General features: G+C 42.5%; 1 protein-coding gene across 1 annotated transcript in view; it reads left to right on the forward strand.

Annotated features, from left to right (window-relative positions):
- UVRAG (UV radiation resistance associated) overlaps positions 1-16,434 on the forward strand; it is a 92,373-nt gene that overhangs the window by 63,529 nt on the left and 12,410 nt on the right. Inside the window, exon 13 of the mRNA XM_079973745.1 lies at positions 8,995-9,073. Within this exon, the coding sequence (XP_079829871.1) occupies positions 8,995-9,073 (79 nt within the window). The remainder of the gene's footprint in view (positions 1-8,994; positions 9,074-16,434) is intronic.

Genomic DNA, 16,434 nt, shown 5'->3' on the forward strand with positions numbered 1-16,434 from the left:
ATTTGCTGCCAAGGAGTGTGGTGGAGTCTCCTTCTTTGGAGGTCTTTAAGCAGAGGCTTGACAACCATATGTCAGGAGTGCTCTGATGGTGTTTCCTGCTTGGCAGGGGGTTGGACTCGATGGCCCTTGTGGTCTCTTCCAACTCTAGGATTCTATGATTCTATGTGGCAGGATGCAATGGCACAAGCAAGGGATTGCAAAAGATCCTCTCTCCGCAACAGAATCTGCATTGTTGTTTGTAGTACTCTGTTCTCTTGGAACGCAAGGGGATATGGCTCTGAAGGCACAAGATGGAGCATTATGAATCTCTAGGGGATGCTTTCTTTACAGAACATGTGTCACAGCCAATTCACTTCCCAGTCTAAGGAGGTCTCTGCCACTCTGGCCTCCAAGCTGAGTGGTGTCCAGTGGCAATCCAGTCCATCAGATTTATTTTCCAACCAAAAGAATGAGGAGTTACCCGTCCTCAGGTATGATGCAAAACATCTCATCTAAGCTGCCAGGAATAATCAGATGACAAACAGATTGCCCAGGGGCAGTATTATAGTGGACTGACATGTACCATATTGGCCTGAATATAAGCCGCACCCACAAATATGCCATACCTTTAAAATTCAAGGGGGGAAAAAGAAAAAAAGACAATACCCGAATAAAAGCCGCTCCCTTAAAATTCTGCAGGCATTCACACCCGTAAATGGCAGGTGTAGAAGAAAATCCTACAGCGATATCGTGAAAGCCAATTTTTGTAAGGTTGCGAATTTAAGCCGCACTTTAACTTTTCATGGTCAGAATTTGGAAAAAGTGTGGCTTATATTCGAGCCAGTACGGTAATATGTGGCATAAATACATCTGAGTAACTTAAGATTCTCCTTCTTCTAGTTTCAGACTTCATAAAACCTTTCCTAGTCTGAGAGGTAGATGTGCATTGTGGCGATTCTTCATTCTTTTCTAGTGTTTCTCATTCTGGGACTGAACTTTTTCTTCTGTGAGGATCTCTGTCCATATCTTCTAGTCTCATGTTGCTTCATCTCCAGTGTGCGGAGGCAAACCTTAGCTTGACTATTCCTGCCTTCTGTCTCTGTCACCCATATAGCACCTATTTCACAAGACACCTCTCTGGTTTGCTTCGTACGTTACATTTTTTTTTTAGAACCAATTTTTATTTCCGTGTTTGGAAAGACAGTGTACGGCGCCATGATCAGCATCTAGGAACAGATGCATGTGTTGGTTTAGGTGATTGAACACTCATGTGTCCGACTTCCTTTCCAACTATTACGGAAATTACCGGGGGGGGCACATCTTTAAAGTTAAATATTACAAATATTATGCCTGAATGTATACAGTGGTGCCCCGCAAGACGAATGCCTCGCAAGACGAAAAACCCGCTAGACGAAAGGGTTTTCTGTTTTGGAGGCGCTTCACAAAACGAATTTCGCTATGGGCTTGCTTCGCAAGATGAAATGTCTTGCGAGTTTTTTCGACTTTTTTTTCCTCCCCCCCCTTTTCTAAGCCGCTTATCTGCTTATCCGCTAAGCTGATAAGCCGCTAAAAGCCGCTAAGCTGCTAATAGCGCTAATCCGCTAAGCCGTCAATGGGCTTGCTTCGCAAGACGAAAAAACCGCTAGACGAAGAGAATCGCGGAACGGATTCTTTTTGTCTTGCGAGGCACCACTGTACTTTCAACTTGACAGCTCAGGGAAAATACCTAGCTTAAAAAATAATATAAAATCATCTCCTTTCCCAGTTTCCTCCATTCCAAAGCTATTTTCCCCTTGAAAAAGGACTCCAGGAAGTTCCCAGAGGTGACAATTGCTGGGCTCATTGTTAGCCAAAGGAAGCCAGATCTTATCACCTGACTCACCTCAGGCTCCAGACATGCAAAGGAACTTCTATTGTACTTTTGGGTGGTGGGTACTTGTCTATGCTAATCTTATACAGTGGTGCCCTGCAAGACGAATGCCTCGCAAGACGAAAAACTCGCTAGACGAAAGGGTTTTCCGTTTTCCGAGGTGCTTCGCAAGACGAATTTCCCTATGGGCTTGCTTCGCAAGATGAAAACGTCTTGCGGATTTGCTTTCTTTTTTGTAAAACCGTTAATACCCTGGCAATCCGCGCTCCGCAAGACGAAAAAATTGCAAGATGAAGCGACTCACAGAACGAATTAATTTCGTCTTGCGAGGCACCACTGTACCTGAGTCTTGCCCTGCCATGTCTGCTTATGCTAATCTTGTACCAAGGATTTGTCTGGGCATGTTTGCCAAGGTTAACCCCTCCCCTTTTGTGACATGTCAGTGATGTAGCAATGATGCTGTATGAACTGTATTCTGGGATGTGGTGGGAAAGTTTTAAAAGTCTTTGTCACCCCATCCTCGGGGTTCAAATTTGCTCTTTGAACCTATTGCGCAATAAACTTTGGTCTACAGCTATTTGCTCCAGTTGACTGGACTCCTTCCTTTATTCCGCAGGGACCCACGGGCTCTGCCCAACCAGCTGGGTGACTGAGCAGCCTTGCACCTAGATTTTTTCCTTAACACTACCCATTGATCTGATGCATCATGAGAGCACCAGGGCACATATCTCCATAGTAGAAGGGGAGTTGCTGATGGAGTTTATTCTGAGTACAAGTAGCTTCAAGTTACTTGAGTCAGCTCTGGAAAATGTTACGGAAACCTAAGTCTTCTGCTTAATATTTTTATTATGTATTAAAATAATAATACACTTTAACTCTGCTATGGTAATGGAAGTATTCTTTCAGTAGTTCTGAAATCTCAGGGGGTGGGGAGCGTGTGTAAAATAATACGCCTCCAGCAGACGATGCTCAAGGGCACATATAATATATCAAACCAAAAATAATGTGACTGTGGCCTACTTAACCCTAGTTTGTAAAATTCTTCCATAATCTAAGCAATCACTCACAGTATCAATACTACTAATCAGGAATTATAGCAATTTTCAAGTGAGTCCAAATTTCGCACTTAAGTAGTTTTAACCCTCGTGACCTTTCAGGGATTAGGTATTTCAACTATATCCGGTCTCTTGTAGACTTGAAATGAGCCCAGGCTTTCCCAAGCTGCATGGGTAATTAGGTCAATTGGCCGAGGCCCCAGAATTCGACCATTCTAATTGGTATAATTCGAGCGTGTGCTAGTGAGTATTCCTGAACTGTTGGCTTCTCAGTTAGCGTTGAGGGCTGGCTCCCTTTTGCTGCAGGGGTATTAACTAGTGCTGCATCTTACGAATACTATGACATCTTATGAAGAACAGTTTTAAAATTTAAGTGGAAGGCACTGTTTTTAGAGGAAGTCAAAAGGATTGCTTTGCCTTTGCCATTCAAGCCAGCCACCTAGTTGCAGACTGCATGCCTGGGCAATATGCTGATATGTGAGTAATGACCCACAACTAAGTTGACTTGTTATAGATAGATGTGGATTGAGCATGCTTTTGGCTGTGGTGCAACAGTTTTGGGGCTAGAGGGCCAGAAAGGAGGCTCCACATCCAGTTTTCAAGCTAGAATTACTTAAAGCAGCGGCTCTAAAATACTCTGTAGTGTAGGGTGAGAATGAACAACCATCCCTCACCAGCGACCATGCTAGCTGGAGCTGATGGGAGTCTAGAGGACTACAGGTTCCCCACATTCTAGTCACTGAAGAGTAGCTGTTGAGGCTGGATTTGTCCCACCTATTTTGCGAGCTTGGTTTGTGGCCTTGGGGTAAGTCACAAGTTTCAGCTCTAGATTTCTATTTGTATAATGGAGACCAGCACGAGACAAGCAAGATACAGACTGCAAAGCATTTTACAAATGCAGAATTAGTAAATAATGACTTGGTAGTGTTTGGTGCAGTGAAGTTCATGTGTGTGTGTCTGTCACTTGCAGAATGGCAACCAAGGTCTTTGTGTACTTTTAAAGCAGGCTATATATATAATTGCTTCCAGTTCACCCAGCTCTAAATCTGCTTTGGGTAAGGTTTTCCCTTCCCAGCTTTTTAAAACTATATATTTTGCAGCTGGGGGGAAAAATTGCTATGCAGGTCTGATATGGAACACTTTGATAATTTTGGGGAGCTCTTTAAGTTCTTTAAGTGTTAGGTAAGGAAAGGAATAAATTTTAAACCCCAAGTGGGAAGTTCAAATCAGAGTTGGGAGGGACCTTGAGGGTCATCTAGTCTGACCCCCTGCCATTCAGGAATCCTGCCCACAGCTTTCCCTGAGTGGGCTCAAACCACCAGCCTTCTAGTTAACAGCCAGATACATGGACCCATTTGAGGATGAGAAAGAGAAAAGGCAAGAAGACTCACCAGCAGAACAGGAGCAGCCAGCCCAACATGACACAGATAAATTATGGTGCCTGGTGGCACTTGCTAGAACAGGAACAATCTCCTGTGTTTCTTCCTCCCTTCCTCCTCCTCCCCCCCCCCCCCGTTAGCCAGTTGGGTGGCAAAAGCAAACTACAGTCATACCTCGTGTTGCGTCCGCTTCATGTTGCGTCTTTTTGCGTTACGTCCCGCGGCAACCCGGAAGTACCGGAATGGGTTACTTCCAGGTTTCAGCGCATGCGCAGAAGCGCTAAATCGCACTTCGCGCATGCACAGAAGCTCCAAATCGCGCTGTGTGCCTGCGCAGACACAGCACTTTGAGTTGCAGGCATTTCACGTTACGGACGGGCCTCTGGAATGGATCCCGTCCGTAACACAAGGTACCACTGTACTTGTTTTCCTGAAGCACAGTAGATGTTGCAGATACAGTGGTGCCTCGCAAGACGAAATTAATCCGTTCCGCGAGTCTCTTCATCTTGTGGTTTTTTCGTCTTGCGAAGCACGGCTATTAGCAGCTTAGCGGCTATTAGCGGCTTAGCGGCCATTAGCGGCTTTAAGAAAAAGGAAACAAACTCGCAAGAACTCGCAAGACGTTTCGTCTTGCAAAGCAAGCCCTTAGGGAAATTCGTCTTGCGGACTCAAAAAACGGAAAACTCTTTCATCTTGCGCGTTTTTCGTCTTGCGCATTCATCTTGCGAGGTACCACTGTATATAACTCATGGGGCTACAGCTGGGAGACAGGCAAGGAAACTTGCTACTAATGTGTACCTTTTTCCACTTGCAGAGGGATGAATTGCTAGCCATGAGACTACCCAGTCTTTGCACTTTACTGAATCCCAAATACCTCAGGTTGAGGAGGCACCCTAGAAAAGCTCAGTCTAACCATTTTCACCTGGCAGCTCTTACCGTGAATTGGAATGTAATCCCTTCTTTGAGTGCACAGGGCTTTCTTTTCAAGATGTGACTGGAAACATTACATTTTCAGCCATTCCACCCCTCGGTTTTGTGTGTGTGTGTATTTGCAGCTCCTTACTGGGGTTTCTTCAATTCAGTTTGAAATGCAAGCAAAAAGTCTGATTAGAGGAAAATCAGGATCTAAACCACATGTTTTTCATGTCAGATTAGAAACAGGTGGGTACAGTTAAAAATCAATCATTTCCTTAAGCTTAAAAAAAATAGTTTGGATTAAAGGCAGGTGGCTATACATGGACATATGAAAAACCAGTCGCCAACTTATTGGTACATATGAGATTGATCTCTCTGAACACAAAGAAGTTCATAAATCACAGAACTTGGCAATAAAGATGTTTAGGCTTGAGAACCTGGAAGAGCAAACCTTTGTATCTGACAGGGTTTTTTTTTATAAAAAAAATAGCACCTAGATCCTTTTTAGCTTCACTTTAACAGTTAACATCTGACTGACCTAAGAGGCCTGTGGAGACTCATTACAGCCTTTTCAAATATTGAAGCTGTCCCGTGATGCTGAACAGGTCGAGATTAGCCCAATAACATCATGTGGCTATGAAATGAAATGAGGGTGTGATTTGGGAAGTACTTGTCTAAGGTCAGCAGGGGGAAAAAAGTGGGATAGCAGAAGTGAGCTTAGTTAACAGGAGATGGATTGTACCAAAGGTATCCTTTTGTAGTCATTCTTGGCTTTAAAAGTGTGGCGGCTTAAAAAAGAAAGATTGCAGGATGTTCTTAGTTAATTTCTGCTGCTATGCTAAACTGTTAAGGAATTCTCCTACATTTCTGTTAACACTGAGCTAAGAAATACTGAGCTTATAGTTAATGAATCGCTACGCTGCCAGGACAATGCTATTATCCACAAAGTAATAATCCACGAGAAGGAGGAGAAAAAATGAGCCAGCCTAGTCCCGTTGACTTCACTGAATATTTCTCAGGTGAAGTAAGCTTTTTAGATCTTCTGTTTTTAATATTTGGAGCTTGAGAACGCTCCTGGACAAAACGCATCGCTTTTTAAGGGGAAGCAAGTTGTTAGGAAATTGGTTCACCGCTTCTGCTTCGCATGTGATCCCAGCGGCTGGAGGCTTCAGCTGAGATATTGTCTATTGCCGAAGTTTTGACACTTGATAACGGTTCAAGAATTTGGTATTGGGTTGTACCATAATCATGGGAAGGGATGAGAGATAGGAGAGTCGGATGCTTGCCCACCATAGTGGGTTTTTTAAAAGAAATTAACCAAAAGAAGGAATCAGTAGTGGAGTTTTGTGTGTGTAGATAGATAGATAGATAGATAGATAGATAGATAGATAGATAGCATTGGAACATTATCTTCCTTTGTGTTGTCATTTAGCTCCCACCAATGTTAGAAACTTAGATATAAAACCTGGGTGCCAAATGGCTCCTTAATCCAGGGTTACAGTTGCCAGAACGGAATGCCTAGTTGCATTTGGGGACCAGATGGCTCGAAAGGCGTATTTTTCAACACGACTATTTGGTTCCTGAAATTCCTTCCGATTGTGCAGATAATTAAAGCCGATATTCTTAAATTCACTGGTTTTCCCCTCACGTGTTTGATGAAGTGCGGAGGGTCGCTAAAATAGAGAAACTAAAAGGATTTTTTTTAACTTAACAATATGAAGCTATCTTAAAATGAAGTAGGAGGAAACGGTTGAGCCCTCTGTGTCGTTCGACCATTACGTGTTCTTTTTTTAAAAGCTTTTTGTTTCTAATTGTAGCAAATATCACTCTTCCCCTGGCAACATAATGAAATACTATCACGTAACAAATTGCACAATGTTTTTAAAGGGCATATTTATTGTCCAGGCTGAATGAATTTTGTGCTATTAATTGTAATTGTATCCTTTTATAATCCAAATCCTGCTACAGTTGGATAAAGTAACTCAGTAGATATAGAAACAAATTCCATGTGATTTATACAACAACAGCAGGCAGTGGAATCTCGCTGCACGTATGTTCATTTTAAAGTGTGTTTTATTTTCCTGCACTGCAGACAGCTTGGATGTATAGAACTATTAAGTAAGGCGAGCTTAGATATATGGTGGTTAGAGTGATTTTATACTTCTCAACTTGAAGTGACCCATTAAGAATTTGAAGTATTGTAAAACTGAGACCTTGACGTTTTGGTGTACTGTAATGACGTCTGTTAAACCTTTGACTTTAATGGCTCTTGTTAAAATTATATAGTTTTTGTCTTGGTTGCTGTAAATAAATTGTTTAATAACACACAACTTCTGTCATGCATTACGATCTCATTTCAGAACTGAATTTCTGTTTTAAATTGTAATCCTGCTCTGTCCTGAAGACTCTTAGTAGATCCTGTTGATCAATAGTTTTCTGATGTTTGTAGATATTATTGTTCAGCAAAATTAAAAGCCACTGCACTGAGGACAAAAGTAAGCTTTAGCAATCATGGAATAAGAGGGGAAGTTCTTTAATGGATCAAAAACTGGTTAAACCAGGAAGCAGTGAATAGGAATAAATGGGCAGTTCTCCCATTAAGGATGTAGAAATCAGAATTCCATAAGGATTAGTTTTAGGACCTGTGCCTTTTAGCTTGTGTATAAATTATCTGGAGCATTCAGAATATGCTGTGCCAAATGTTGAGAAACAATCTCTAATCCTTCCACTCCTGAATGGAAAAACAATAGATATGAATATGGCAGAGTGATTATTTATTGGAACTAAAACGGTGAAAACAGTACAGATTATTTCAAAACTGGAAGCCTTTTATTATTAAAATAAGGCACACTCTTTTTAAGGATACATCTTGTTTATTTTTTACAAACGGTAAACTATTTTTGTTTCATTTGCAATTTTTGCATTTAATTTTTGTAAATAAAAACTCAAACGTGAGTGTGAGATGGAGCTTGACTCTTCTGCTTCCCTTTTCTTCCCTGCACCTTCCCAACACAAGCTCCTCTCACCCTTTCCCCCCCACCTTCCATGCAGTGCAATTCTATGCATTTCTACTGAAAAGTGAATCCCATTTAGTTCAACGGGACTTAGTAAAGGTAAAGGGACCCCTGGCCATTAGGTCAAGTTGTGGCCGACTCTGGGGTTGCGGCGCTCATCTCGCTTTATTGGCCGAGGGAGCCAGCGTACAGCTTCCGGGTCATGTGGCCAGCATGACTAAGCTGCTTCTGGCGAACCAGAGCAGCGCACAGAAACGCTGTTTACCTTCCTGCCAGAGTGGTACCTATTTATCTACTTGCACTTTGACGTGCTTTCAAACTGCTAGGTTGGCAGGAGCAGGGACCGGGCAACGGGAGCTCACCCTGTCGCGGGGATTTGAACCGCCGACCTTCTGATTGGCAAGTCCTAGGCTCTGTGGTTTAACCCACAGCGCCACCCATGTCCCTGTTGCGTAAATAGGTATAAGATTGCATCTTAATAACTTTATGCAATGGTCTGTTCATTTATTTACATCTCTTTCCCACCTTCCTTCTGTAATTCATAACACTGACTCTGCACGTGTCTTGTTTTAAAAATATGCAACGGCCCTTAGTTCAGAGCTGGGCTGAGTTGGTTAAATTTTACCATTTCTGGATTTATTTGTTTTTTAAAAAGTTTGAATGCACATGTACTGGAGGAGAAGCTTTTATGGAAGGCAGTGGAAACAGCCGTCATAAGTCACTAATCTTTGGGTTGGTTGCGTAGACAAGTGTGCTCATGTTTTCCCCTCTTCCCATTTTAGATTTCCGTTGTATCCAAAGGGAGGAGAGAAACTGCAGTTTGACTATGGCGTCTACCTTCTCAACAAAAATATTGCACAGGTATGTAAGCTCAGAAAAGTACCCTTCCGTAGCAGAACTACATGCATCCATCGTCAGGGAAGACACTAATGTAGTTACTACTTTATCTATATTGCACACTTGTGGGAGATCATCCTAATTCACATGATCACTGATTCCCTGCATGCCTTGCAGAGAGTGTGTACACAGTTGGACAGCTTAACACACCCAACAATATAGGCCATCCCCATTTCCATCAGAAGACAAGAATCTGACGCCCTTCTTAGACTGCCATTGATGCCATAGGTAAGTTTTCCGGGAGCAGCCATATTAAGCTGGGCATCGGGAATCAGTAGATGGTCAGGCTGGCTGTGTGAGTGGTTCTTAAGGTCAGGCAGGAAGCACTTCGTCCTGGATTTCCGTGATCTGTATCTTTCCCACAGACTCCTTGGGGGGGGGGGGGCAGCGTGGAGGACCCAGGCATACAGAGCAAAATCTTTGGGCAATCAAAACACGTCCCCAGAGGGAGAATGGAATCTCTGTGAAATTGCAAAATAAGAACAATGAAAGCCATATCTAACTCCTAGGAGAACGCAAGGTAGAATTATAAGCAGGTCAATACAATTTTCTGCAGATCATTATGGGCGTTGTTTTGACCCGGGAATGGTATATCGGTGTGCTCCATTTCAACTTGCTGGTAATGGTTTCCATCTGTTTCATCTATTTATTTATTTTTTAAAAGCCCAAGAATAAGTTCTCCCTTTCTTTCTTTCTTTCTTTCTTTCTTTCTTTCTTTCTTTCTTTCTTTCTTTTAAAAAAGAAGCCAACAGAGCCCTGTTAGTATTTGGAACTGACGAGTTGCAAATATTCGGGTTTTCAGCCCAATGTGAAGAGGGATTGATTGCTAATCCACTCTGGGAATTGTAGCTTTGAGAGGGAAACGGGTCTCCTGACAGCTCTCAGCATATTTTAAAAAACTACACCTCCCAGAATTCTGTGGGGAAGCAATGGCTGTTTAAGCTGGTATCACAGTGCTTTCAATGGCATGCTGTGAATGTGGCCTAGTGGGAGGGGAGTATTATCTAGCAGTCATAACTGGCTTGCTCTATGTACTTTGAGCCTGGTAACTCCCATTAATAATAATAATAATAATAATAATAATACTTTTATTGTCATTGTACAACCTGTGCATAATGAAATTAACTGAGCCTTCCCACCCCCACCCCCAAACACTCAATCTCATTGCACTCTGCCTGCTTGCTAATTTAATTTGATTGGACACGCCCTAAAATAGAATTGATTTTGCTTCCCATCACTGCTTAGGCTTGTGGGGCTTGGCTTTGCCTAACACTTCTTGTCCTTTAGAGTCAGCAGAACCAATTTTCCTGCACAGAAAGCAAGGGTGACAATTGCACACAAGAAACCGTTTTACCACTTAACAAATAAAACAAGCAGATACAAGCAGTTCCAGCTGGTCAGAAGGCAGAAAATTCAAATATTTTAATTTCCCCATTTTAAAAAAATGATTAGAAAATTATAGATGTGTAAGTATTCTCTCCGGCTTCTATGGGAAATTGCTGTTGGCCGGCTGTTTTGCTTAGCTTCACCTGGGTGACCTTGATTTGGGGGCACCTGGGAAACTTTCAGCCTTTATTTACAGCTCAGTACTATATTAAGTACTATATTAAGGGACGCAGGTGGCGCTGTGGTCTAAACCACTGAGCCTCTTGGGCTTGCCGATCAGAAGGTCGGCAGTTTGAATCCCCACGATGGGGTGAGCTCCTGTTGCTCAGTCCCAGCTCCTGCCAACCCAGCAGTTCGAAAGCCCGTGAAAAAGTGCTAGTAGATAAATAGGTACCACTCCGGTGGGAAGGTAAACAGCGTTTCCGTGCGCTGCTCTGGTTTTGGTGTTCTGTTGTGCCAAAAGCGGCTTAGTCATGCTGTCCACATGAAAAACTGTTTGCGGACAAACGCCGGCTCCCTCGGCCAGTAAAGCGAGATGAGTGCCGCAACCCCAGAGTCGTCTGTGACTGGACTTAGCTGTCAGGGGTCCTTTACCTTTATCTTTTTACTATATTATAACTCTGAATGTCTTCAGACTTGGGTTAGGCTCTGCTGCTGGGACGAAGTGGGGGCCTACCTGGGTCTTTGCTTGTGGATAGTGTTTGTTGGTTTAGAGCACTATTACCCTGAAAAGGTCCCCAAAGTAGTTTACATGCAGTCAGTGAAAACAAGGCAATCCCTGCCTGAAGGATTACCATCTAAAACACGTGATGGGGTGGAAGCGGCTGGGACCATAAATAGACAGTAGCTTTTATAATGACAAAATGAGGTGGAAACAGATAAGAGACAGGTGGAGCCTGATGGAGTGGGTCCTTCATCCTGTGTTGGCTAGAGGTGGAATTAATTTAAAAAGTAAAGGATCATATACTGGACTCCAGAAAGGCAAGACATTCCTCTCATTTCTCAACACATAGCCTATTGCTTCTAATCGTTGATGCTTTAGATGAGATTCCTGCATTGCAGGTGATGGACTAAATTAGCCTCAAGCTCACCTCTAACTCTACAATTCTGTGATCAGAAATTTCCTGGGTACTTAATAGATGTGATGCAATTCAAGAACTCATCTATGCTTAACCTGATGACATCTAAGACTAAAACAAAATCCCTGCCTGTTGGTTATTGATTATCCAAAGCACCTGTTTGCTCTATTTCTCAATGAGTGATATCAAGTCACTTGAGAGTTAACCAATGGAGCTAATTCTATTGATCTCAATGGATCTGCTATGTATAACGGTACCTCTTGTTCATTGAGCAGTTATCTGTTGGAGAAAGTATTCTAAATAAATGCAAGCAGTGCATTGCATATTATTTATAGAAATCTAGAAATGCCTGTGTAGTGTCCCACCAGTCCATAGAAGTTATCGGCGTATAGCTGTGCTGTATGAAGAAAAGAACCTCAGGCTGGCTGCGGTATGAGCTTGTCACTTTTTTACCCTTAACACACTCTTGGTGTGGATTTCTGGGCCAGAAAGCTAATAATGCATGGAGGTGAGACTAGGATTTTTCATAGTACGTTGCTTTGCTATAATGTGTTAAAATAAAAAGGGGCGCAAATTTTAAGCAATCAGGGAATAACCGCAACTTCAGCTGCACCACACCAATCTTATGCTTTGGTGTTGTCAGGTTTTAAACTTCAGTTTCAGTTTCCCTTGACTACAGTAGACACTTTATCAAAGCCATATGCGGAGACTGGCAAGTAAACGAGCACATTCACACTTTTAGTACAGGGTGAACTTGTGAGAAGCAGGTTCACAGGAGTCCTTGTGTATTCCTAGCTCTTCAACCTGAGAATCCGGTCCTGTTTTAATGAATATGAAGTTGTTCTCCCCCACAACACACACACACACATGAGAGAGAGAGAGAGTTGTAGCTGCACTACCTTTCCACGCTCTAAGTGTTAGGAAAATGTTTGCCTTTCATTTCTTTATTGTAGTTAAAATCAATGCAGTTTGCAAATGCTAAATAAACGCACAAAGCATAATAAGGAAATGATCAGGTAAAAGGCAGTCCAGAGATCTTATCAAAATGTTTGGCTCATCCCGAGCCATTACTATAACCTATGCAGATGATGGATGTCAAGGAATGGAAATCCAGAGTAGCCGCTTCTTTTTAGCCCTCTCTGGTGGTCCTGATACGTACAAGGCAGAGCCACTCTCTTATCAGCAGCAGGGAACCTGCAGCCTGGCCTCCCCATCTTGCCTGGGCCACTATTCTGGCCAAACAAAGCCCACATGTTCGTGACATCACGGGCAGGGCAGATAAAGATACAGCTGGGCCAAAAGAGGGTTTGCAGGCACTGCCAATCAACTGAAAGCATAGGGCTGTTCTTTTGCGAATGGATTGCATGGCATCATTGCGATATCAGGTGATTGACAGGTGGCAGCCCCATCCACCTTGACTGACAGAGATGGTATAAATTGGGATGCATCCCGCCAGGTGGATCTAGTTGTTCTAAGACATGTTGGACTGTTTTATATAGGGCTTGATAAAAGTCTAGTACCGTCATGTATCAAATGTCTCATCTAGTGGCCCTCTTGAAATCAAGACTTTCTTTAGAGAAATACTGTTTTTGTTTTTACAGTAGGTAATGTTTTTGGAATCGTCCCTAGCATCAGTGTTCTCTGATACACATACAGCAGTCTTAATGATTAAGGCATAAGTGCTTTTTGGAAGGTGATGGGCAGAGCAAGATAGCATTGGATAATCATGTGATGAAAGCTGGAAGGAACCATATCCATTCACTTGCCTACTGTGGCAGCTGAGGAGCAACACACCGAACCGTGGTTTGGCACTCCTTTGCAAACTACCTCACTCTGGTTTGAATTTTAGTGCAAAATCTGAAATTTCAGACGACAACATTTTTAGATGTGTTTTTGTCCTGTTAACCCTCTGTTCTTTATGGGAACAAGAGTTGGATTAAGTTTCCTCATTGGGCTAGTGAACTTCTAACCCTTGAGAGAGAGAAAACAATCTCTTGATAGATATGATTGTTAGATTAATGTGTAAGCTGCCTCCCACGTGAGGTCATACAAACCAAATACGCCCATGTCTTGGAAATCTGATAAACATCACTTCACGGTACTGAAGAGATTGAATAAATACAAAGGCATAAACTTTGGGGTGTTTCAGGTTTACAGTGCAAGACTGTGGCCTGATGGTAAAAAGAATTAAACATTGATATTGTGGTTTGTTTGGTTTGGGTTTGAAGTCCTTAATGATGGCACTGCCCTCTAAATTGCCCTCTTTCAAAAACTCACTTTGGGTAAAAGTGCTTGAAAATGAGGCAGCTTTTAATGGGTCTCCTGCACTTCTTCTTAAAAGCGGAACTCACTCTAGCAAGCATTAAGTTCACTCGTGTAAACGGTTCCTTTACAAATACAGGTAAAACTTGGAAAATTAGAATATCGTGGAAAAGTTCGTTTATTTCAGTAATTCAACTTAAAAGGTGAAACTAATATATGAGATAGACTCATGACATGCAAAGCGAGATATGTCAAGCCTTTATTTGTTATAATTGTGATGATTATGGCGTTCAGCTGATGAAAACCCCAAATTAACAATCTCAGAAAATTAGAATATTATGAGAAGGTGCAGTAGCTATTCAATCCATAACACCTGCAATGGGTTCCTGAGCCTTTAAATGGTCTCTCAGTCTGGTTGAGTAGGAAGCACAATCATGGGGAAGGCTGCTGAGCTGACAGTTGTTCAGAAAGCCATCACTGAGACCCTCCATAAGGAGGGAAAGCCTCAAAAGGTAATTGCAGAAGAAGTTGGATGTTCCCAAAGTGCTGTGTCGAAGCACATTAATGAAAAGTTATGCAGAAGGGGAAAGTGTGGAAGAAAAAGGTGCACAAGCAGCAGGGATGACCGCAGCCTGGAGTGGATTGTCAGGAAAAGACCATTCAAACGTGTTGGGGATTTTCACAAGGAGTGGACTGAGACTGGCGTTAGTGCATCAAGAGCCACACACACAGACGGATCCTGGAGATGGTCTTCAAATGTCGTATTCCTCTTGTCAAGCCGCTCCAGAACAAGAAACAACATCAGAAGCATCTTACCTGGGCTAAAGAAAAAAAAGAACTGGTCTGTTGCTCAGTGGTCCCAAGTCCTCTTTTCTGATGAGAACAACATTTGCATCTCATTTGGAAACCAAGGACCCAGAGTCTGGAGGAAGAATGGGGAGGCACACAATGCCAGATGCTTGAAGTCCACTGTGAAGTTTCCACAGTCTGTGTTGATTTGGGAAGCCATGTCATCAGCTGGTGTTGGTCCACTGTGCTTCATTAAGTCCAGGGTCAACGCAGCCTCTACCAGGAGATTTTGGAGCCCTTCATGCTTCCTTCCGCAGACAAGCTTTATGGGGATGCTGACTTCATTTCCAGCAGGACTTGGCACCTGCCCACACTGCCAAAAGTACCAAAACCTGGTTCAATGGCCACAAGCCCAGCATTGCCAGATTTATTTATTTACTGGATTTATGCTATAGTGACAGGTTACAAAGAGTTTGAACATCCACAAAACAAAGCAGAGCAAAATATAAAAATACCCAAATATAAACGTACTCTGTTTAAAATGGTGTGGATTCTGCACTTGGATGAAATTATAAATGGCAAGTTGAGGGTTGTATCCTGCTAGCATTTGTTAAAAAACGCACACCCAGACATGGAATTTTTTCTTGTTTGTGTAGTTACACCTGACAAGTTTAATGAAACAGCTTTGTATCTGAAGAGCCTTTAGCAGTTGCCCCCTTTTAAGCTCAGATTTTTGAGCCTGCCTGTTTAATGGTTGGCTATTCTGAGAACAGGATATGGGACTTGATGGATCCTGCAAGCCTCCTCCTAGGTTCTTAAGAATGTGTGACAACTATGTGTGATAATCTGCATTCTCCTATGGTGGATCCAGAGGCCCCTTGCGGGCTTCATTTTCATAGAAGGGGCTAATGTGAGCAAGGTGGTATTCTTCCTTTTCCAAGACTATTATTATAACTTACAGCTTTGCCATCCTCCCAGAGCTCTGAAGCCTGCACAATTCCTTCAGCTTACTTCAATATCCCAACAATGGAAATTTTTTTGCATTCCTTTTCTGGTGGCCCAAGAACACCTAAGCTGCCCTAGCCTCCTATCCTGCCTCTGCTCTAATACAATCTATGGGAATGTGCCTTCGGAGGTCTCTATTAATGGAGGAATCTGCTATGCATTGGACTTGGCTTTGAGCCATTCCATCCATTGGCCAGCCCATAACTGCCCATCGTAATGGACCCTTTTGGCATCATAAATGCTTTCATAGCTGCATCTTCACAGCTGCTTGAAGTGCGTTGACTGCATGTTAAAACCGCTTTTACTGTTCCCATTGAGAAAGATGTGCTGATTCCGCCCCACCTCTGGTAAAGTATTGCACTTAAAAGGAAGAACTTAAATCTTGAGTAGAGTCAGCAATTCCACTGTGTTACCTAAGAGAAAGCTAAAATGATCTCATACATGGAGCCAAGAAAGCTTTTATCTGACTTGAAGGCTTCTTTTGGACGGTGCTGTTGAATTCCCTTGACAACTCCAAAATTAAAATGATTAAGCGAAAGTAGTGCACAGTTGTTACGTTTATATGGAGAATAGCCTCTTTCCCGTTGCGTAGCCTCCCAGCCTGCCTATATTTGGAACTGATGCATGCCTTTCTCAAGTCCCTTAATCCAGTTATTTATATGCTACAAACCATTAGGAGTTGAGCATGGGCTTTTAAAAGTAATTCAAATATATAATGAATCGGGATTCAAGATGACCTTAACAGATTGCAGAACTGGGCCCAAGCTAACAAAATGAATTTCAATAGGGACAAATGGAAGGTTC

This window comes from Podarcis cretensis (assembly GCF_951804945.1).
Source record: "Podarcis cretensis genome assembly, chromosome: 4".
Lineage (NCBI taxonomy): Eukaryota > Metazoa > Chordata > Lepidosauria > Squamata > Lacertidae > Podarcis > Podarcis cretensis.